Genomic DNA, 24,770 nt, shown 5'->3' on the forward strand with positions numbered 1-24,770 from the left:
TTATATACGATGTCCTCATTCACAAACTGATACTATCTGTCCATCATATAAGACTGTTACTGTGTTGAAGGAATATTACACAGTCAAGAATAGGCTCCATCACTTTTTTATTCGGATCCCTCACAGTCTCCCAAAACATCAAAACATCAAAAGTGTTGCACGTATATAAAAATGTACTTACTTAAGACTGTCCTTTTTCACATAACGCAGACAAAGTAGGGCCAACTTGCCTAGAAATGGTCAAATTTTGGCAAAAAATATCTCTGTAATCCTATGTAAGTCCCACATCACATCGTTATCGGCGATCATGTTTTTTTCCCTGAAGTTTGGCTGGTACCTACCAGCGTCATGCATGTGACACAGCTAAAATATTGACCGGGAATCGGGGATCATTAAAACGTCAACCGTTTCAAAATACACAATGACAGTAAACTTATTGGCGAGCGGTCCGAATTTTGAGCCATACAAGTTTACGTGGTGAACTAACCCTTGGGTATGCACAGATATTTGCGTCCAGTGTACTATGTACGCAAGACCACACGCTTTACCATCGTGACCATGCTTTACTGTACAGAGCACATCTTTTGAGAATTGAACAATCACGGTCTTAAAGGAGGATTTTGTGATCCTAGCATCCTCTTTTTATGACATTTTCAGTAGATATCCACGAAAAAAGCTTAGGCCTATTTCCAAAATTTCAGTTGATTCCGATTTTGCATTTGCGAGTTATGCATGATTATGTTTATTGCACTGCTCCATAGGCCACTGTGTGTTATTTCGTTCTGGTATACCAAACCAGAACAAAATTCAAATTTGGCGATATTTTTGCTATTACGAATTAATCTGCAAGAAATATTTGGTACATAAACATTATGTAGCCAGAGGTAGCCTATCCAGTGGTATAAAATCTCAACTTTTTTTGAGAAAAATGGGGGGATGAGGCTGTTGATCACGAAATGCTCTTTTTTAGTTAGGAACAGGCACATCTGAGCAAGGGCGCTATTTATTTACTTGATAAAATGCCACTGAAAACACCATTTTTGGAGAAAATGATAAATAAAACCAAAATTAATCTTCTTCAGATGCTCTAGTTTGCATTGACAACAGATTCAATGCTTTAGGAACCAGAATGCAACATTGGCTTCAATTTTCAGTATTTTTTTCCGTAAGATCATGCCCTGGGAATTATCATCATGTCATGGGTCAAAAAGGGGCATTTTTGGGAAAAACAGTCAATTTTGACCCAAAATTCATCTTCTGACAAAAGGGAGACATGGTTTGACAAAAACTTTCACCCTTTTCACATAACAATTCCAGTTTACTTATTTCCTGGGATAATGCACTTTTTGTTATCGCTTGGACTTTTGGTAAAAATCATGGTTTTGGGCTAAAATGGCCGAAAAATGGCAAAATTTGAATTTTCATACAAAATCTCACAGTCTGCACAGATGTGTTGAAAATGATATAAATATAATATTCAACAAAAATTAGGTTAAATTACAATGAAAACAAAAAATTGACAGGGGGGCACAAAAATTATCACTTGAGTCCCCCATCTCATTGACTCATGGGCCTCTCATGCTCAGGCTCTCATGATCGAGAATAAATCATGCCTGGCCATGAAACTTGACAAAAGTTGATACTGATACTCAAATTGCGAGACGTCTAGTTGTAAAGTTGGTTTTTTTAAACTTCCGTGGTCCGGGCCGGGGGTCCGGGTACGCGCTGGTGAATTGCGATCGTGTAGAAGTGACAAGGTCGCCTACTACGCGCCGCGCCGAAGACCAATGGGTCAACCGTCTTGTTGTCAAGTGCGTTGATCAGCCAATCAGCGTGATTGTTAATTGCTTTTGCATAAATTTACGCTCGTGTACGCGATACGCACAGGCACGACCACGGAAGTTTTAAAAAAAAAACTTTAGTAACTACAAATTTGGAACGAGCCGTGAGTTCCAATTATTGGAACTAGAGCGCCCGGCTAGAGCAACGTCCACTTTCTGTAAAGTTTTTAGTTTGAGTAAGCTTAATTTAACTCACTGAACTAATACATACACATGTTACACCTCAAAACTCACTACTTTGATAGCACACACAGTATTTAACAACAAGATACCTACTATGTTGGAATCAACAGCAATTTGAAGGCGGAAATCACTGCAAAAACAGGCCAAAAAGGCACACGCTGTAAGCCTACAGCAGTGAAGAGTAAAACCCCATGATGCTTTGCGAGTAAAGCATATTATCGAATGAGTAGCAACTCTGACGTCATCATTTTCATGTTGGTCCTCAAAGGGTAAAGACCATTCTCTCACATGTGACTTCATCATTTTTGGATGGGGTATAAACCTAAAATGTTGAGTTGATTTGTGGAAGGAAATTATACTTAAAAGCAAAGATTCATGAAAAGTACTTGCAATGTATCATTAATCATCAACATTGGAATCAGTAGTTTCTTTTTTACAAATAAAATCAATTCGCCACATGACCATTATCAACCACATCTAACATTTCTCAAACCCTACACCCCTGTATTGGGCGATACCATTTTACGCAAGAAATATTTCTATTGAGACCTCAAACAAAACAAGGTTGAATTTAGCCCTATTTATAGAAAATATTTAATATGAGGCTAAAACTTTGATATGAAATAAAGAACCAGGAATTAAACTTCCATTTATTGATGGGATCGTGATGACGGCTAAAACTCTGTGAGTATTGCAAACCTGAGCAAAGCCATGGAATGCACCAGCGTGTCAATGCACTGTGTAATGCCTGAGCACAACAAATGATTACAAACATGACGAGTCGAGGCTCAAACTAGAACGAAATTAAACACATATACTGGCCTTATCTGGACATAAACGTTAATATATATGTAAATAAATTGTGTATCTTCCGGGAACTGGAGTAAAAATGACGTTGTGTAGGCAGAAGTGTGATAAAATAAAATGATTCTGCCCTGTATTTTATTAATTCACACAGTACAGTATTCAGTGTATGTTGTTGTACACGAGTGCACGAGTCGACAATCATGACTCATGCAGTACTAGTCTATGCTCTAAAGAATGTTAGCCATGTGGGCCTCAAGCGGGCGCTCATAATAAAGACTACCAGGGCAGTGCATAGCGATTTTCATCTGGGTACGAGACTAACCTGTTTCGTAAACATTTCGCTGGTTTTCATACTCCTATGGATACATACTGTTTTAATGGATAAATGATGTAAATAATGGAGCGCTTCCAACAATAAGAACCTGGTTTGCATCATCTAAACGTTATAAATCGATACAAGCAAAGAAATCTTGAAGCGCCCGTTTGTTTACATACATATTAAGCTGTTATTAGCATGACCGTATTTGGCACGTATTTCAATGATGAGGTTCCCGGTTGTCGTTAAATGTGGAATTTTCGAAGAATTGTTCTATGGGAAGGCCCTCCTCACTGCTGTGCTGTAAGCCAATGGGCGCTGCCATTTTGGTTCTGCAACAAAAATAGGATTCCAATAACGATGGCAGCGCTCATGAAGGTGTTTAGCACACTTCGAAATCATTGGAAAAAGTCAACCTTTTTCGCAGTTGCGTCAAGCTATGGTATATATTACCTTCATGATAGATATAGGTAAGATTTAGAACGTATAATTTTTGCAATATATATGTGTTACAGGAGTGGTAAGAGTGTTTAAATAGAGTGCTGTGAAAAGACATGATAGGGTGCAAAATTCTGCAGCGTTGACAACGTAATAGTGGTTATTTGTGTAAGCTTACCCATATCAACACAGCCATCTACAAAAAAAAAAAAAAAAAAAAAAAAAACTTATGTGCTTATATAGGCCTAATCCTTCTGTCAATATTATGGTGCCAAGCTACTTGTAAAAAAGTTGTATGTACATGATGTATATGTCATGTATGTGTGGTTGCGGTGTGCTGAAAGTGTATACTTACTATACATGTACTAGACTCGCTTGCCAGTCCTATATACGCCGTACCTATGTATATTGAGGACTGGCTTACGCCATTTTGGATGTCAATGGGAAATACACACTTAACGATTTGCGCCGGTTAGAAACCTGAAAAAAAATCTTTAAAATTTCATCAATGTATATAAAAGTGGTACCAACCGTATTGTGCTTGCTAATTTAAGACTCGGTTGAAACAAAATTAAGGATCGAAAGCATTTTAGTGTCCAAAAAGGCAAAATTATCGTCAAAGTTCTGCGAAATCGGCACCCTTGCGAAGGGTTCAGAATTGAATCGAACGAAAATATCCGATCTTCGCGATCAGAAACACAAAATTACAACTTTAAACATACTATTGGCAAAAGACATTATTACCAAACAATACAGAATAGAAAATTTGACATCATTTTCTCAAAATATTGAAAAAATTTGCTCACTAGACATCGAAAAAGTACGCAATCCAATTCCCGTTCAAACGCGTGGGAAACAGACTTGTAGTCGAGTCACTGAAAGTCGAGTCCGAGTCGAGTCGAAGTCATCGAGCCCTCGAGTCTCGAGTCGAGTCGAGTCATGAAGCCTTCGAGTCCGAGTCGAGTCGAGTCATTTGAAGTTGTCAGTCGAGTCGAGTCGAAAGTCGAGTCAGGCCATTCTGTCGAGTCGAGTCGAGTCGAGTCGGATATATTTTGTCGAGTCATTTCGAGTCACTTCACGTTTTATATGCTCATGATACCAGCTATCAATTTGCATGAAATTGTACTTTATAAATTAAATTAAAATCCCAGTGAGAGTACATAATATTAATTTATGAATCTATGTGCTCCATCCAGTGCATTGTGGAAATCAGTAATCAGTCAGACTTGTAGTATTGCCATTAGGACCCGCCATGAGTATGGGTGCGGGTGCGTTTCCCGGACTACGAGTACTTGTCCGGGTACGGGACCCAGGCCATGGGTACGGATTTCAGGTCATGGGTAAGGGTGCAGGCACGGATCCCTAGCCATGAGTATTCAGTACTGGGTCCATTCCAAAATAGGGTGCGAGTGCGTGTACGGAGCCATGGGAATGCGAATGCAGTATGGGTACGGAAATTGGGACTCGAGTGCACGGGTACTGGTCCAGTAGTGGTATGGAAATTGGGATTTCAAGTACTTGTATGGGTCCTATTATGGGTATAAACAAATAAAATTAATCAAGTACAAAAAGAGATCAAATATTGGTGGTCATTATAGTGAATCTAGCCTAAAGGTGGCATATTGCAAGTGAAAAAACTAATGTCCAAATCTATGTAAAATGTGAAATGATTATCTAAAAATGTAAAAATAGATCTCAAATTTGTTGACTTTACTTATTTGGCCATTTTCCAAATGAATTGGGGCTGTCAAATCTGTGACCTGTTATTATTCCTACATATCCACCAAATTATTTAGATTTATCTGTCACTTAGCAGAATCATATTTTTGTTATCATTTAAAATGAAATAATTGATAAAAATTTCTACAATGTAGACTTCTTTCATGGAACTTTCCAATCCATTAAGCTCTTGAAAGAGAAACATGCACACTGGACCATACATCTCAGCTCCCACTCAGTAGGATAATAGTTTACATGTAATACTGCACACAGCGTATAGGTATGCCAGGCAAACCTATCTGCTAGTCAGCCAAATTTGCCTAGAACACAATACATATTTACATAGAAATTTAAAAGAACAGGTAGGTCAAGGAAACCTACATAAATACTAGTATGTTGTCTATACTTAATTCACTTGACCCAAATATATGATTTTTTTTATGGCGATGAGACACTCGCACATGGAATTTTAGGGGGATTTTGACCCACATTTTGATTGCAGTTCCACATAGAAAAGCTGCTATCATCATGAGACTAAGATCTAGAAACACCACCGAAATCCCAGACGAACTAGTACCTAGACCAGTGACTTTGACTCGCGTAGTGAAGCCGACACTGCTTAGCAACGACTTGAACAAGGACGCATACCCGGACGTAAGCAAGCAGATAATGATAATACAGAACATGTTGCATTTGACGCGGCGCGGGAGATAACGGCGCAGTAACCACGCAACCGAGAGCGTCAGAATGTACGCGATTATCTCCGCACCTAGTAACCCTGTCAATCCGTCAATATCACCTTGGATACGGGGCTTCACCTCCCGCTGTGGTAAGGGATGGGCAGTCATAGGTCTAGGTGGTATGTCTATGACCGAAATGCTGTTTTGTTAGCTGATTCTTTTAGATGAAAGTCAATCTTTGACAAGATGTAACTTTGCTACAGAAAGGGCTATGACAAAACGGTTTTCAGTTTTGACTTTCTTTACTCAAGGGCTTTAATTTGATATATAAAATGATGCAGTTTGATGGCAAATTTGAATTCACCTGGCATACCTACAGCCTTGTCCCTAGGCGCAATTAAGTAACTGTGAGTTTACATGTAGTGTGCTACATCCACACACACACACAAAATACCCCCACATGCCTGCTGTCGGATACAGGTACTAGGTGGTCTGATACATGTAGTTTTTACCTTCAGGAGTAACCTGATGGACATGGCTTTTGAAGAAAGTGTATAAAGGTTGGTTGGTTGAGTCAACAGTGTTGGGTGGGGTTTGGTAGAGTGGTGTGTGGTGTGATGCAGTGAGTGACCTTCTCATCACATTTCTACAATTTTATCATCAAAATGCCATAAAATTATGCGGAAACTTTAAAATTGACCTTTTCAGCAAATTTGTATTGTAAATTTTTCAAATAAGAAATAAAATATAAAATTTTGCTCCATTTTTGCAAATAATGACCCATTTTTTCAAAATGTTGTACCAAATGACCCCTTCTTTCAAAATTTTATACCCAATTACCCCTTTTTCATTTTGATATACCCAAACTAAGCAATGCCAATATTTAGATACCTTTCAGATTAAAGTTGAATGAACCCCCCCCACCACCACCACGGGCATGGACTCTCACCCGAGTCGGACTCGAGTCCCGACTCGGGTCTTATTTTTGTTGGACTCGGACTTGGCTCGGACTCGGCACCCCTGGACTTGGACTCGAGTCCGGACTCGGACACAAAAGGACTCGGACTTGGCTCGGACTCTGATACAAATGGACTCGGCTCGGCTCGGACTCGGACAAGCTGGACTCGGGTACAAGTCTGCTAATTTCAACATTATATTTAGCAATGATGTAGCTTTCGAGTCTTATTATGCACATCTGGATAATTATATCCATGTTTTATTGATACTGTATTTTAAAATTCATAAACATCCCAAATTTCATTATGGTAAGAACCTCTCTATTCATTTGACTCAGATGCACAAGCCCAAGCCTGGGCACAAGAAGTACATGTCATGATGTGGCTGGTGGAAATGCTCACACCAGTCAGTCACATTGCAATGTAGTTCTTCATGTGTGCAACATGTAGAGGAGTGTATTTGGATGGGGAATAATCAAAATGATTAATAAAAGCTATAATAATGATATTTTAACATGATAACTTGAAATTCACCACAAAAAAGAGAGTATCTCGAAATGTTTTCCCAGTTTGCTGGTTTTTTTCTGTATTGATCAGTCATTGTGTGAATGAGACATGTAGCATACATGTAGGGGTGTGTGCACAGGCTGTTACAATGACATGTGTGTAGCATTCATGTACATTTTGTGTAGCCAGGCTCAGCAATGATGGACAATGGACTTTTCCACCATGCAAAGTTTGAAGCATGTAAAAAAGGTGGATCCTTTAGCCAGATCGACAGGCAATCATACATGTACATTGTACACACATACATATAATTTATATTTTAAGTTAGGCCTATTATAAAGATGCTGAGAGATAGTAAGCCCACTTTGTAAAATATAAGAATCACAATACATTGAGATGTGTGGAAGAAAACGAGCAGGTATTATTAGAAATATTAAGGTATAATTTATTTTTCGAGTCATTTAAAAAAGTCGATTCAGCCACAGTGACTCGAGTCACAAGCCTCGAGTCATCGAAGTCGAGTCATTAAATTTCGAGTCGAAGTCGAGTCATCGATTCATCAACCCTCGAGTCGAGTCGAAGTCGTCGAGTCACCTTGCCTCGAGTCGAGTCATCGAGTCACCAAAACTCGAGTCGAGTCGAGTCGAGTCATTTCGAGTCGAGTCACTACAAGTCTGGTGGGAAACTGAAAGTGCGATAATCGTGACTAACATGTACATGTAGTACAGTGCCGTACTATTACGCTGACTTTCCTATTCGGCGAGGAGGACGATTTCGACCTCCTCGTTTGTTTACAAACAGAGAGGTAGACAAAGGGTCTGTCAAAACTGTTCCGCTTGTCCAAATACTCTTGCTCGAGAACTCTAGCCAAGAATTTGCTCACCGATAGCTTCACATTCTAGGCTAGAGACCTTTGCATTCAAAATCTAGTCGGATTCGCTGAAGCATGACACCGTGTAAAGCAATGGAAGGTCAGAAGTAAACACAGCCGATCACGACAGGCGATTGCATCAAAAATGTTGCTAAAATTACACTTCAGCAAATTTTTAGACTGTCCAAAATACGCAAATCTTGCTCAAAAGATACAGTTGACTCATCGAAATAACTTTCATTCAAATTTCAACATTAACAGAATAAATAACCTCCGGTGTAAAAAATTGCACCGCTGTCCGACCGAAAACCATAGTAAAGTACTCTAGCATCGAATGCGTAACTATCGTGTGCAAATTCGAAGCTAGCTAGAGTTCTCGAGCAAAAATACTCAAGTATCAAAAGGATGGTCCAAAATAGAGTGATTCACGCAACATGAATAGGGATTAAAAAACTGTGAAGTAGGACCATGTGCTTCTTTTGTCCACTTTGCCATCAAGATTTCGAATAGAAACAGTTCAGACCCAGAACAGGATCATGTCAGAAATTAATATTTTGTTCTGGGTCTGATTATTCGGACTAACTATAGTATAACTATTACTATACCATTCAGCAAATTACTTCAGCGGTGTCCGTCTGCCCTGTCTGATAATTGTGTAAAAAGAACAAGGTTACACATTGCTACCAGTGAATGAGGTGCCAATGTGATAATCATAATGATATTTCAATTAGCCAATCAGAATCCCACTTATGCCATAAACTGCATCAAATTTACCGACCGCTGAAGTTCTTTTTGCTGAAAAAAACTATATTAATTACCGTAACATGTATTCTGAATTTTTTCATCAACATCCCTATGTATACCTGTATACCTGTAGAGTTGGGCACTGCAAAAGGAAGGCTTTTTAGCCTTATAACGCCCATCCATATTCACATGTAACTTAATGCAATAGTACTGAATGCAATGCCAATGGAAGGAGGGATAATGTGATGTGAGAGCAGGATTTATCTGGATGTCCACACAAATTGTCCTGTGCTGAAAACCCGGAAAAGCTAAACATGTCAATATGTTTGGTTAGAAACTCATCAATACCATTCTTGAAGATGTTGGTGGATTGGGCATGAACAACAGCTGAGTAGTTTATTCCACACATTACACACTCTCTGTGAGAAGCAGTTTTGCCGTAACCTCGAAGAACATATCTCTGCTTATTAAACTTCAGATCATGACCTATCAGACCTTCTACATTTCTCGTCATATCAAACATCTTCGAAACTTCAATATCTTGGAGTTCATGCAGAATCTTGTATACTTGGATGAGGTCACCCCGAAGTCTTCTATAAGCCAGTGTTGGTAGATCTAACAGCATTAATCTTGTGACATATGGCAGATCTCGTAGTGATGGAACAATTTTTGTTGCTCTGCGTTGTACTTTCTCAAGTTTATCAATATCTCTCTTCAAGTAGGGGCTCCATACACTATTCGCATACTCCAAATGCGGTCGAACCATAGACTTGTATAGTGTCTTAAATACATGCTCATCCATGTGGTCAAAAGTTCTCTTAATCACACCAACAACTCTGGTTGCCTTATTTGCTATTGTTGCTATGTGCTTGCCTCCTTCACAGCCGGTTTCTGTTGACATGTTTGCAATTGAGCCATATGCAGTTTGGGCCCTAGTCCTACATGTAGATTAGTTATACTAATAGCACTGATGTCGGACTGACATAATTCAGAATACATGTTCATACATTAACTTGCCAAAATATTGAAGAATATATAGTAAAAATATTTCATTAGACCTATTTTCATTCATTAATTTTATTTATTATTCCCATGTTTTGTCTACAGAGCTAATTTATTAAGGACAGAATTCTGTAAAGAAGCTCAGGTATGTTAACATGTGTAGTAGTCTAATCTAATTAATATTGATCATGCTTATGTGTATGTATGATGTAAAACATACATACGTACTAGTGCCGTACTATTACGCTGACTTTTGTATTTTGTTTACAAACAGAGAGGTAGACAAAGGGGCCTGTCAAAACTGTTCCACTTGTCCAAATACTCAAGTATCAAAAGGATGGTCCACAATAGAGACTAAATCAGTGATTCACGCAACATGAATAGGGGATTAAAAAACTGTGAAGTAGGACCATGTGCTTCTATTGTCCAATTTGCCATCAAGATTTCGAATAAAAACAGTTCAGACCCAGGCCAGAACACGATAACGTCAGAAATTAATAATTTATTCTGGGTCTGATTATTCGGACTACATACGTACATATACATGTATGTAATCTTGTATTACCGGTACTTATTTAACTACCGTACTGACGCGAGTATAGTCCCACCTTCGAGTAAAGTCCCACCCCCAAATTGTCGAAAAATTTCAGAAATTTAATGGACCTAGACCTAAATGCTAGGATCATTCATGGTTGATTAAAAAAAAATATATATATATATTGCAGAATTTGTATGCATTTTGAAATCATTAATAGAGTATGACATGAGTACAAATTTATTCAAAACACATAGGCCTACAATATATATATATTTTTTTAATCAACCATGAATGATCCTAGCATTTTGGTCTAGGTCCAGGGACACTCCAAGCCGAAAAAATAAATAAAAATTTTTTTTTTAATTCGAGTATAGTCCCACCCCCAATTTTGAAAAATGTTCACCCAAAAACGGGTGGGACTATACTATCAGTACTGGTACTATGAAGGGCTGAACCAGTTACCTAATAAAAATTCCTTTAAAAGGAATAGGGCGGGCAAATGAAAAATTGTCAAGAGAAATGAAAGAATGAGTAATCCTTCACAATTAAAAACAGGGAAAATATGACACAACATCGATTTCCAATGGGGGAATAACACAAAACATATAAACAAAGTTAAAAGACGGACAAAAGAGTTTTTAACTTTATACGTTTATGTTATTCCCCCATTGGAGGTTGTGTCATATTTTCCCTGATTTTTAATCTTATCAATTGCTTATATCCTTTGGTTCCCTGCTGCTGGTCAGTTGGAACAGATTTTCCCTGTTTTCATATCAACCCTTCACATCATAACAGAAGACGTTTTATGTTAACATTTTATATAAGACATTGTTATAAAATTTTGAATAGTTAAAACATTTTCGTAATCATACGGGGGTGGGGGGGGCACTCAACTTTGGAAGTGACGGTATGTGCCTGTCAATAGGCCCCCTCTTTTGAAGTCGACTATACCCGATGACCCCCTTTTTTTAAAAGCCATACCCGATGACCCCCCTTTTTTGTCACAAGATTTGAAAAGTAAATAGCCTATGTACACACTGAACACAATGCACATACAAGCTGTAAAGTACATACCGAAGCTGTCAGTACTATAAAATGATATATATGACCTTCACGATGCTATTAATTTAGCCCAAAGATAGGAAAACTAGCAAAACTGGAGAACTGGTACTGTTCAAATAAAAACATCTGCAAATCTTGCTGCAATTTCCAAATAGTATTTCTATTACTTAAATAATTATTTTTGTTATTTCTTTTAATACAAACACATTACTGCCTTTGATGACTTTATCGTATTACTTAATATCAAAATCAAGTAATAATTACAAAACTCGCCGTAAACTATCACCTCTGTAGGTTTTTGGGTATGTAACCAGCACGAATATTTTTGTGCAACACTGCATGTGAAAAAGTAGGTCAACGCTGTACCCGCCCAAAAATGAAAGTTTGAATTTTTATTGAAAAAGGCTTCCACCCAAATTTACTTTGTTTAAAAGCAGTTTGGGTGCTTAAAATGTTTTCATTCTTTGGGCAGTGCTCGATCCTGCTAGTTTTCAGTCCAGTTTGAGATTTTGGGTCAAAATAATAACATTGTATATCGTTAGAGGAAACCATCACTAACCAGTTCTTAGTAATGAAGTCTAAAGAATGTGCTTCCAAATCACAGAAATACCATAAGGCTAAAAAAATAATGCTATGTTTCAAAGCCCATGGCAGTTTCAAAAACAAATGCGGAATGAGGTTTTTTTTAAAGATTTTTATTTTTTAACAATTTTTTTAAAACAAAATTTTGAATTAAGTTGTCATTTTCGAGAAACAAGTACACAGCATGAAATTATGGTTGATTTAAACAATTGAAGTACAAATATCAAATGCAAGTATCGAATCAAGTAACTTTTCTTCCAAATTTGTATCTTTCTCTCTTGATCTGAAGCTGGATTTAATATCTGCCATATCTGATATCAATACTCAATATCTGCCACATGCAAATTCAATTTGTAGCTCAAACTCATGTGTAATATGTCTATTGCTGTTTGTTTTATTTAAATGTATTGTTGTTTGTTTTGTTTTATGTGGGTGTGTGTATCAGTGGGGGTGTGTTCACATTTTTGATTCTTCAGACATTTTAAAGTGCAGTTTCTTAATTGGAACAAAGTAAACTTTCAGGCAGGTCTGACAATGTTTAAATCAAATAATTGTTCGAGTGGATATTCAAATAATTGTTAGTTTTTGGTGTAGTTATGCTGGTGCCATAAGAGATGATTTCTAATATAACATTTGTAACATTTGTACTTCTTCAGCTCTATGGTAAACAACTGGCAACCTTTGCAACAGAAAGACCTCGTAAAGTGACAGTATTTCTTAATCCAGCAGCTAAGAAAGGGTGAGTTTCCAAAATGAAATTCTCACTGGTACACATCAGTCTAGTCTATTTTAAATCCCTGTATAGTGCTGCACATTCAGTTTGCATTATATTTTCTTGACATAGTTTCCTTGGCATGTGTGTCATCAATCTCACCAGGTTAGGAAATCTTCATTTTTCTGCAAGCAGGTGAGTCTAGTCCATCACTGGTTCTTAATTGCACCAAATTGTGTATGTTTCTTATGCCAGAAAACATTTACATGCAATGATGTAAGATGTATCTAGATTTTTGTAAAAAGGGCTATTCCAAGGATTTAGGGGCTGTCATTTTCTTTGGAAGGGGGGGGTCATGAATATACTGGGGGGGGGGGGTCATAGAATTTTGAGACCAAAAATAGGGGGGGTTATAATTTTTTAACAACCGAAATAGGGGGGTTATAGAATTATTAAGGGTTGGTGGCTCAAACTTTTTGCACACTGCGCACGCATTCTTTTACTTAAAAATCAAAATGAGCTCACAATCTTTAGTTATACTTGCAAGATTTTTGCATGCGGCTCCAAGATTTTGGATAGGCGGAAGGGGAGGGGGTCATAAAATTTTTCGACCCACGATGGGGGTCATAAAAAATTGACTCGGTCACCGACATATTCATGACCCCTCCCCTGCCGAAGAAAATGACATCCCCCTTACCAGTTTTATATGAGCTTTAGGCACTGCAGGCAAATTTGATTTGGGGATCAACTATTGATGCTGCTTCGATACTTGTTATTAACGAACTGTTGACTAATTTAATTAATCAGAATTAACATAAATTTTATTGATCGAAACATTGCATACAAAGATTATACTATTACAATTAACAACAGCCAGTTAAATGATATTTCGCAAATTACAATAAGGATTTACAAGCATCGTTCAAGAGATCAGCAAAATGTCAATTGATAACACCATTGCCAGCACAATGAGCATTACAGCTTCTTTTATATTGGGCATGTCAATGGTATTTGTAAAATTAATCCACTAAATCAGACATGCATTTTACTAACATTAGATCTTGAATGTTACACTTATATTTATATTATATTGTAGAAAAGCCAAGAAGTTGTTTGACAAGAATGCAGCACCTCTGTTGAATCTGGCAGGAATTGAAGTCGAGATCATCAAGGTATGAAGAATTGATTTTCTTCATTTATCATCTCATTTGCCACTCTTTCTGCTATTCTTTCACTTTATATCTCAAAATTCTGTCTTTGTCACATGTGTAGTGATGTGTATGCATGTGTGCATATGTAAACACAGTCAATCAAGGATTCACACATGAGAAATCGCTATGTGACTACATCCAGGAACCATTATCTGTGCTTAGTGGATAGATTAGCAATGACAACAGTTAGAGAGTGTAGGGTCAGTTTGCACTTAGATAGGGAAAACTACATCTTGAAAATATGTGTCTGCAGTTAGATAGTTAAAATTCAATAGGGTAAATCGATGTCTGCGGTTGCCGGTGTTTACATGTGTTGGGGCATGTGTGGGGTGTGTATTTAAACCTTGTCTGTTTCTATTTGTCGTTTACAATTCTGATTTCCCACAATATGACAATTTGCTCACCTCTGTAGAAATCTTTACACCATGGGGGAGTACGTAATCATGATGAGATTACTCAGATTAGGCTTTATTTTGTATTGAACAGCATTTTGCAATGATTATGTATACCCCAATTCTCTTATCCTCAGACTGAGTATGAAGGTCATGCCAAAGACAAAGCCAGCGAGTTAGAGACAACAGATGCCATAGTAGTAGCAGGAGGTGATGGAACCGTAGGAGAAGTCATCACTGGCTTACTGAGACGTGATGATGAGAAAACACTCAGCTCCAAGTGGCCTCTAGCTGTTATACCAATTGGGACATCAAATACATTAGCTAAGATGTTATACACAGATGCAGAATCAGAAGTCAGGTTAGTCTTTAGTCCTCTTGCTTTTATACTAATTGGCACTTCAAATACATTAGCTAAGATGTTATACACAGAGATGCACAATCAGAAGTCAGGTTAGTCTTTAGTCCTACAAGCAAGACTTCAGTCTTTATCATAATGACATCTACAGATCTTGCAGTGGTACATATCTACATCTACACAATACTCAATAACGTTGCTAAAAGCATACATAGGGTTGCACTGTATGTTTAAGAAATCCAAAATTCAAGCAGCAAGAAATATACCTAGTGCTCTTAGTGCGTGACTGCCACATGCTTTCATGAATTTATGCAATATTTTGAAGAGATCCATTTGTAGGATTGTAGAAATGGTAAATTGATTTGAATAAGCTGGACTAATCCAAAAGGAAATTTACTCCTGAACATCTGATGTCTTGATCAAAGATGATACATTACACTGCTTTCCCTGTGATACATGATTGCTGTCACATCTTGGTTGCAGTTTTGCAAAAAAAAGTAGTGGACAATTTTTGTAGTAGTATAGGCCTACTGTGTGATATAGCCATCAGACAAGATGGCAAAAGCTGAGATTTGTAAGTAAATTTATTCAGTGGCCTGTCACGTGACCAGTCCAGCGAATCATTCATCTGATGAAGTCTGGGAGTTCCAGATGCAATGTAGCAAGTTTGCAAAAGTACCTGAATTTGATTTCTTTCCAAAGTCTATTATTCAGCAAGGTTCTTAATCCTTCAATTACCAATGAAGTCTTGAAATAGAAGGATGTCAAAATCTATTGATATTTTATATTATTATCCAGGTGGATGTGCAATGCTGCAATGTCTGTCATCAGGGGGCTGACAAAGCCAGTAGATGTAATGGCTATCAAGGTATGGGTAATATGTGTACATGTATGTATACTGCGCCAAGAAAGTATCCTTACACTTAACACCAAAAATAATCACAATTTCAAAATCCTGCACATTATGATACCACATTGAATCCAATATGACCTCAAGAAGTAAAGTTAAAAGCAATTAAATAGACGAAGGTCCCGTTTTAAAAGTGACAAATTGGCCTATACAAGGCGCAAAAAGATTCCAACAAGCGCAACAAAGAGACTACACAGTTTCTTCAACGAAGACTTATTTAAAGCAGTATTTATTTCAGTTTTTACTGGGATCAACATGTTAGGGCAGGTCAGAGTGAGTTCTTGTTGAGTTGAGATTTACTTGATTTATTTCAGGATGAGGAAGGACGTGAGGTGTTTGCTGTGTGTGGATTGGACTGGGGAGCCTTCAGGGATGCAAATGAAAAAATGCCTAAGTAAGTTGAATTTGACTGTTATTTGAGCAGCTCCATATGGAATATAAACTCCTCAACGAAAGTTTGGAAAGTTTTTTCAAGCATCTGTATATCCAATTATTTGTGACATATTCATATCGTGTTGCATATCACTGGATATCTACAATACTCCCCTTTGCAATGACACACCATTGGAAACAACAACATTTTTCACGGCTGAGTACACGCCTTGTGAATGTAGTGGGGTCTCAAAATGAATGTGCCAAATTGACCATTATTCTGTGCTCAAACAAAGCTAGCCACTAACCTCAATAGCGGGTGGAAAAACCACAGGCAGCCACAATAGTCAGGCACTTTCTCCTCATGCTGCTCACCGACCTGGTTACATGTTACTGTGGGATGGAATTCCATTCTTCCACAAGGATTCGTCGCAGGTCATTCAATGTGGTTGCCTATGGGCTTCTTTGGCACGCACAGCACGATCAAGCTGGTCCCACAAGTTTTCAATCGGGTTGAGGTCTGGCCCCCGGGTCTGGCCTGATGGCAGGCCATTTTGACTCTACTCCCATATTCTGTAGGTAGTCGTTGACTACCGTGGCTATGTGGGGCGAGCGGTGTCATCTTGGAGGATTGCATTAGGTCCCAGATTGTGAAGTTATGGGATTGCAGCTTGCTGCACAGAATAATGGTCAATTTGGCAAATTCATTTTGAGACCCCACTACAATCACAAGGCATGTACTCAGCCGTGAAAAATGGTATTGTTTCAAATGGGGTGTCATTGTAAAGGGGAGTATTGTAGCTATCCAGTGATATGCAACACGATATGAATATGTCACAAATAATTGGAGATACAGATGCTTAAAAAAACTTTCCAAACTTTTGTTGAGGAGTTTATAAGAATATACATAATATCAGTATCGTCTTGATGTCCCGAGGCAATTCGTCAAGAGTTTTGTTTCCTTGGACAGTCTCACTAAATAAAGTTAATCACCCAATGATTGATTCTAAACATTATATGTGGGGTGGGGTGGGCGAAAGACCTAAAACGTTATATGTGGGGTGGGGTGGGGAGGGTGTATGAGTTTTTTGTCATCAGCGGGAGACACACACATGCAACCTCACATTCCAACTGAGGATGTAAGTTACACCGGGGAAATAAATGTGGCTGAAATGGACTGCAATTAAACCAAAACTAAATTTAATAGTATGTATAAATATGTTTCCCTCTCACAGTTGATATATTCAGTTGTATAAATATCAAGATAGAGAAGTTTGAATGTATACATCCATGATAACATGTACAGGTGTGGAGTATGTGGGTGTGTAATTGTTTATAATGTGCAGAATGAACATCATTGATAATCTTCACATTTTAAATAATATTCTTTCTAGATACTGGTATTTTGGACCACTGAAGAAGAAACTCACATACATCTTTCATGCACTTGGAAGGGTAAGATATTGCTAAACCTACTGAAGTCTGTGATGTGGGGGTGTTTAATTTTGCTCAGCCCCATAAGTGTTTTTGTTTTCATAACATGGTTATTTCTGCATCATTTGCCATCCCTGATATCTCAAATCTATGAAGAAAATATCTGTGCGGTCATTATTGGCATCTTGATTTCTGAATCGACCCTCACTTTGATTCATGAACTGCCACCTCATTTATTGTACTGTCTTTATATATAAAAAATGCTTAATGTGTAGCTGTTTAAAACTGAATAAAAGAAATGTACGAACTGCTCAACCTGTGAAAAGAAAACCACAGTATAGAGCCAAAAAGGTGGCCTGGATCTCATGTGAGATACAATACACATAGAATTCCAACAAAGTTAAACAGGCTACTGGTTAACGACAGTTCACAAAGCTTTCAATTAAGAACTTTCACAAAGTATCTTGGTGACACCATCATAAATCAGATGCCTGATGAAGTTCAATAGTTTCAGATGCTATGTAGCAAAGTGAATTGCAATTTTAATTCCAATATTAGATATAATTTACAAAATGAAATAATTTTCAAAAAATTTATCTAAACCTTGAACTCAATCTGAACTGTGAACTAGTGGCCTCTTTAACTTTGTTGGAATTCTGTGAAAGTCTTGAAAACCATGGACAAAAAAGATAACAGACCGCATACAAGCAGTCAAAGTCTCAGCATCACCCAATAATAAGGGCAGTTTGTTCCATGAAATGCGACAGGCAAAACTGCTATGCACTTACCGCATATTTTTACGGTCTATTGCTTAATTGCGAAGGCACGCAGCGCTCTATTGTGTATACGCGAAGGCACGCAACGCTGGCGTGATTGTTAGACACGACACAATCGAAAAATCGGCCCTCATGAATATGCGAGAATTCACAGCATACAATGCACAGGAACTTTGACTGTGATACCTGGTCTGTAGTAGTCTGTGGTGAAAACATAATACCTCGGAAATATCCCGCTATACTGTGTCTTGTCTCAGCTGCACCTTGACATGTGTGTATACACCATGCGCAATTATGTTAACATGTGTGATTCAAAACTGCCACTGTGACATCCATCATGGTGTTACTCTCAACTTAAGACAAGACACACTAAAACATTTTCAACCCTAATGTGGCAGTGACGTCAAAGCATTGAGGCACCTGTTTCACGCTCGCATCTATGCGGCGTCTTTAAGCGTGTGTGTGTACGCCAGCACCAGGCATGAAAATTGTCACTAGGGATTTGTAGCTACACCCAATGAAATGCGCACTGACGTCATTGCCACATCAGGGTGGAAAATGCTTTATATACAGTGGTCATTTTTCCTCATCCACTTGTTGCGTATCTTCCACAGGGATGGCCTTCATCAGTAACAGCTCACATCTCATATAGACAGCCTATGCCAGATCCAGAGCCTGAAATAGTGGAGACACCAAGTATACTATGGAGATGGTTCTCATGGATATGGATATCAAAGGCACAGCTTGAAGAAGAAGGTTGGTCATATATTGGATTTTTATCAGCGACTGCTTAAAATTAAATAATTGACTTTCAGTGTGCTATTAAATTTGTGAGAAAAATATTTTTAAAAATATTATTCCTGGGCATTTTGTTCATGGAAATGCCCTTTTTTCTGGATTTCTCAAATAAAATAATGAAATAGGTGAAATTGCTCTCAGAAATGATATGTGCAGGCCCTACAGGAAACAAACTTTTTGTTTTGTATTTTTATGGTCAGCCTAATAATCATATAAAGACACAGGCATAATGAATTAATTGATTTTTTGCTTTAGCTGCTAGGAAAGCACAAGAAGAAAAGGAGAAGGAAGAAGCAATACCATGGTATGATCTAGATGTCAGTACACAGGAACTGTTGATAAAAACTGATAACATACAAGATACAAACAAGGTAGGTTGCAAACATATGAATTTAATTTTGTGCAGCACACATTTTTTTCCCATTGTATGGGTGGCAGCATTAAATTATTGTGGTGTTGGGTAGAAGCATTACATGATTATAGTGTCTCAAGTTGAGAGTAACGCCATGTTGGATTTCGCTGTGGCAGATTCAAATCAATGCGTTTATGTGGTTGCTTCGCCAGCATACGGACAATTCACCCTCCTATGCATGTGTATATGCCCTGCAGGGTTAGGTTTATGCATGTGATTCGAATCTGCCACTGCAAAATCCATGGTGCTAATCTCATCTTAAGACAAGACATGCTAGTGCTGGCTGGCTCTGCCTATGGCAGCTATAATTGACCTTTTAGTAAATCCCATGATCCTTTGCAACTGATATGCTCATCAATGTGAATATTGTTGCTGCGCACATCGTTGTTGCGCACTTTGAACTGCACAGTATTGGCATGACATATTTAGGATTACAATGATACAATCTCATAGGTTTTCTGGATTTACCGCAGTGGTCTAACCTGGATCCTAGTTACGGGACAGACACTTATGGTAATATGTTTATTTCCTTTTTCTTTTCAGGATCTGTCATCGCTCAACCTGATAACAAAACCAAATGATATTACTAGGAAAAACTTTATAAAAGAAGGGTAAGGATGGTGTATGAATGATTAGTGTGTCAGTTTCTGTGTGGAGGATGGGTGTGTGAGCTGGTAAGACGTATTAAATATGGACTTTTTCTGTTACATTCTGTTACGATAAACTGATGAGTCCCCTATAGGGGTACAGGGTCAGTCCACAGTTTGTTAGGTGTATCTTGATTAGGTCTATCGTTTCCGAGTAAATTAGAGTCTATGTTTGCTGGTGGGGGTGTTCGTGTGTGTGTGGTGTATTTGCATGAAGGCAAAGCTAGAATTACGGAGTGAAATTAAAGATTTTTGTACCCAATTTTTATGTATCGTGAACTTTTTATGTTTTGGCAGTCGAGATGGGGTGAGAAGCAAATGATTCTTGCTGATAACTCTTGCTAGAATCAAATTTGATTTTCACACTGTGCAACAAAAATTATGTTTGTGTGTCAGTCAGTGGGTATGTTCAGGAACAGCAATTAGAATGCCTATTTACATATTATTAGGGCACGCTTAATTTTTAGAAATAAACTCTTAGCCCACATTTTTCATGCACTGTATATTTTACTTTCATATACTTTATCTATCAATATATTTCTTTTATCTTGCCAGGTGGAACAGGACAAGTAAGAAAAAAGATGACACACAAACCATTTTACCAACAGAATCATTAGAATTTGGTGAAATGAAACTGCAACCAGTAAAAGCAGAGGTGAGTCCATAATATCTGGCAGTATTAGGCCGACATAGAGAGTCCGGACTTCAAGTAGCCATGTGTGCATGTAATGCTGTGGTAAATATCCATCACATGGATTGTCATATATGGTTATATTATATGGATTTCTCAATACAATCATCCCACTATTGGTGCTGTTGATACCAAACCAAACAAAAAATAGTGTGTGCAGAACATAGTCTACCTTGTTTATGCTATTATATTTTGAAAGTATGATGCTTGAATTTTAAAGGAAGTCTCCGACAATCACAACATTATGCCTTATATTTTAGAAAAATGATTATCAAGCACGAATCACATGGTTTTATTTAAAACAAACTCATATTGACCATGAAAACAAATAAAAACGGCCGCCTCTCAACACACGATATTCAAAATTCCCAGGCACCATATTGTCTGGGGCAATGACATCCCAGCTATACAATGAAGGCTGGCGACAAATGAGCACAAATAACCATGACGCCATTGCCCTAGACATTTTACGCACAAGAATTTTGAATATCGGGTGTCGAGAGCAGGTTGTATTTATTTGTTTTCATGGTCAATATGAGTTTGTTTTAAATAAAACCATGTGATTCGTGCTTGATAATTATTTTTCTAACATGTAAGGTTCGATGTTGTGATTGCAAGAGACTTCCATACTTAAAGCAAGTTTAACAACTGTGGTGAGACTCCCTGTAATTAGAATAATTGAGCTGATCCTGGCTGTGATGGTTATTATAGTTGTAAACACCTCAAAAGAAATAAGTCCCCCTCTGAACATGTCGTCAGAACAGCGTAAGGTTTCGTTTTGTACCAACAAAACTAACTTTGAAATAATTATATGACTGTTTACTAAGTGCTGTGTGAAAATGAGAGATTTCCATGACTTCAAGGCTGAATGAGCCTAAATTGAAGGCAAAAAGTGCCCTTTCCAAAAGTCACAAAGTAGGCCTATGCTTGTTAACTGCAAGGCGTATTGGGACAAGGAATGGAACTGACCATCTTACAACTCACTGTGCTGAACTCTGCACCAAGGGGATTTGCATGGCTGAATGATCAAGAATCGATACACATTACAGTAAATGTTCACTTGGTGAGGATTTTAAACTGCACTCAAACACATGGGGTTTCCATTAGTAACAAGCCATGAATCAACTTTTGTGACAAGCATAGGCCTACTTTGTGACTTTTGAAAAGGGCAGTTTTTGCCTTCAATTTAGGCTCATTCAGCCCTGAAGTCATGGAAATCTCTCATTTTCACACATCACTTAGTAAACAGTCATATAATTATTTCAAAGTTAGTTTTGTTGGTACAAAATGAAACCTTACGATGTTATGAGATTTAATGTGTATCAACAGGCCTAAATTTAAGAAATTTAGGCCTGTCTTTATCTACATTTTGTTCATTTGCTTGCTTGATTTTTGTATAAATATAATTATTGTATTTCTGTATTTTGAATCATGGTTTTTTTATTTTTTTTTTGTAGTTGATGATACCATTATACTTGTAATACTAGTATATTGTAAATACATTGTTAATACTGTATGCTATTTTTGTAAATATTGTGTATCGTAATATATTTTGTTGCTATAACATGTATACAATGAGGGCCTGCTTGAAAAGCAGTGTTTGTCACTGAAGCAGTATTACCCTCAATAAAGAAAGAATAAATAAATAAATAAATAAATATGCACGACATGTTCAGAGGGGGACTTATTTCTTTTGAGGTGTTTAGTTTGATTAAGGTTTGCCCCTATTTAGAGAGATGATGAGATGTGTCTGTGAATTATGCTAAATGGTTGTTATGTTCTTGGTCCACAGTGGTCAGCAAAAGTCTGCTAAGGCCTGGGGATTTATGCCTGTGCATAGCACACTATAAATCACCACACTTTTTGTACTTATATAATATTGATTTCTCATTTTTTTATTCTTGTTTTTTTGTTTAACTTCATTTACAGGGGCAGGAGAGTTGGTTTGACCTAGACAATGAGAAATTTGAAGCCATGCCGATCCACATCAAACTATTAAGAAAGAAGCTGTACTTCTATACCAATCAACCAATGACAAGCAAAGAGACATGACAAAAGTAGCATACTACATAAGACTTTGGAAGTTGTTGATCCATCAGGGCATTTTAACTGATGGAGGCTATTGGGCCCAAGATCAGTGTGAAACAAAGTTTTTGCAAACCACTCTGTTCCAACTTCACGGGGAACTTTTAAAAAGCCAAGAAAAACACTCTGGGAGAAAACTATGAATAATCTGGAATGTTTCTCTCTAAAAAGGATGCCCAAATGTGAAACCATAACAACTTAACTTTATGAGGAACACATAAAAATCCATGATGATTATCAAATAACATTGGCTGGAATGTTTGTCTTTAACTGGATGCCCAAATGCTTCCAATTGTACTGGCATCCAAGATTGTTGCTTTGTCCATGGACCCAAGTGGCACAGTGCTGTAAAATTGTGAGATGTAGAGCTTGTATTTTTTACATATGCCTTTTGACCAGTGACCAAGAACAAAAAATTATGTAACCAATGCAAAGATGTTGTGTTTCAAATTAATTCTGTTATATGGCAAATCAATATCAGCTTGCTTGTTGCCAGCCATAGAGTTCAAAGACCAACCTCCTGCTTTTCTTGGTCTTGCCACAATTTAACTAATCTGATACTAAATCTGACGACAACAATTATGAGCAAGAAGATTTCACACCACCAAATAAATCCCCATAGAGATATGTACTAAATTTGCCGCAAGAAAACGTCATTTTTTCTTCGCAAGAGCGACTCAGTTCTTAGCCATAGCTATGATGGTTGAAATTAGCCCTAGCCTGATCCCTCTGACTGGGAAAAAATATAGGTTGAACATCATTATTTTTTACGAATGGCCCTCGAAGTCTATGATGTCTGGGAATTACCTAATTTACCTCCAAAATCATGCCAGTGTTTCTGTACAGAAACGACTGCTTAAAATCATTAAAAAATACTTGATCTTTCCCATCTGTGGTACACTTGCAGGATTTGATATTACTAATCATAACCAATCCAAATTTAGCCACAGTTATGCAAATTTCTGCTCATTTTAATGCTTACTTTAGGCTATGCATGGTTTTTTCCGAGAAATGCATTCAGGGCGCACAACGGTATAATACTATTTGGTGGTGTGAAATCAGAAAACATAAGAAATTTGATTGCACCATTGCAACTCGGTATGCTATAGATTCATGGGGTGTCGGCATTTGAACTTATGATATTATGTTAATCTAATGATATTAATAAATCATATTTCACTGTTATCAACAGTAGACCAAGTCGTCCAGATTGGGTTATATACAAAACTACATTTGTATTGAGATAATAGAAGCAAAATAAAGATAATATGGAACACAAAATGTTTGAAAGAATATTTTATTCACAATGACTTTTTAATATGTGCTGATAATTACAACCTTTTGTTTGTTTTTTCGAACCTCAAAATTGGACTTGCTTTAAATCCGTACTAAATTTGTTTTAATGTCATAGTGTTAAGGTCATTTCCCTTAAAATGAATTCATTGAGCATGAAGCAGTAGAGCTTGCCAAAAAGTAGATGTAATTATTAAATGGTATTCAACTACAATCCTAGACAAAATTGTTGAACCACTTGGGTGCTTCAAATGTGGCAACCATTCCTCCCATTCAATGTTGCAACCTATTGATTAGTCATGCCACCTGGATTACACAGTACAATGACTTTTGCGTGCACATATCCTATGCGACGGAACAGTTCGCATGCAAGCAACTCCCATATTATAAGTCTGTTCATTTTTTTTAAGCTTGAAAAATTACGGTTATCAAT

General features: G+C 37.5%; 3 protein-coding genes across 4 annotated transcripts in view; 1 reads left to right on the forward strand and 2 right to left on the reverse strand.

Annotated features, from left to right (window-relative positions):
• LOC140161203 (dolichyl pyrophosphate Glc1Man9GlcNAc2 alpha-1,3-glucosyltransferase-like) overlaps nt 1-3,568 on the reverse strand; it is a 21,321-nt gene extending 17,753 nt beyond the window's left edge. The window contains exons 1-2 of one of the 2 annotated variants that reach the window (XM_072184653.1): nt 3,457-3,568; nt 2,118-2,190 (exon numbers count right to left, since the gene is read on the reverse strand). In XM_072184653.1, the coding sequence (XP_072040754.1) occupies nt 2,118-2,190; nt 3,457-3,472 (89 nt within the window). In that variant the 5' untranslated portion in view covers nt 3,473-3,568. Of the gene's footprint in view, nt 1-2,113; nt 2,191-3,456 lie in introns of those variants that run through there. The other variant, XM_072184654.1, reaches the window with a different exon arrangement.
• On the forward strand, nt 3,474-24,325 carry LOC140161204 (acylglycerol kinase, mitochondrial-like). The gene is made up of 13 exons (XM_072184655.1): nt 3,474-3,617; nt 10,170-10,209; nt 12,903-12,985; nt 14,055-14,130; nt 14,699-14,922; nt 15,718-15,787; nt 16,144-16,223; nt 17,596-17,656; nt 19,026-19,167; nt 19,465-19,580; nt 20,165-20,232; nt 20,824-20,923; nt 22,889-24,325. Exons 1-13 carry the CDS (start codon nt 3,508-3,510, stop codon nt 23,009-23,011), a joined length of 1,293 nt encoding a protein of 430 aa, XP_072040756.1. The 5' UTR covers nt 3,474-3,507; the 3' UTR covers nt 23,012-24,325.
• Nucleotides 9,259-10,100, reverse strand: LOC140160433 (uncharacterized). Its single transcript, XM_072183668.1, is given in 3 exon segments — nt 9,259-9,454; nt 9,456-9,517; nt 9,520-10,100. Coding segments are annotated over 3 exon segments (702 nt in total). The 5' UTR covers nt 9,964-10,100.
• Nucleotides 24,326-24,770: the final 445 nt, after the last annotated feature.

The sequence above is a fragment of the Amphiura filiformis genome, chromosome 9, assembly GCF_039555335.1.
Source record: "Amphiura filiformis chromosome 9, Afil_fr2py, whole genome shotgun sequence".
NCBI lineage: Eukaryota > Metazoa > Echinodermata > Ophiuroidea > Amphilepidida > Amphiuridae > Amphiura > Amphiura filiformis.

Bases quoted from the DNA above. Each gene is read 5' to 3' on its own strand.
- LOC140161204 (XM_072184655.1), top strand. From the start codon at position 3,508: ATGGCAGCGCTCATGAAGGTGTTTAGCACACTTCGAAATCATTGGAAA. The intron at 14,131-14,698 runs GTATGAAGAATT...TCTTATCCTCAG, and splicing joins TTGAAGTCGAGATCATCAAG to ACTGAGTATGAAGGTCATGC. The intron at 15,788-16,143 runs GTATGGGTAATA...GATTTATTTCAG, and splicing joins TAGATGTAATGGCTATCAAG to GATGAGGAAGGACGTGAGGT.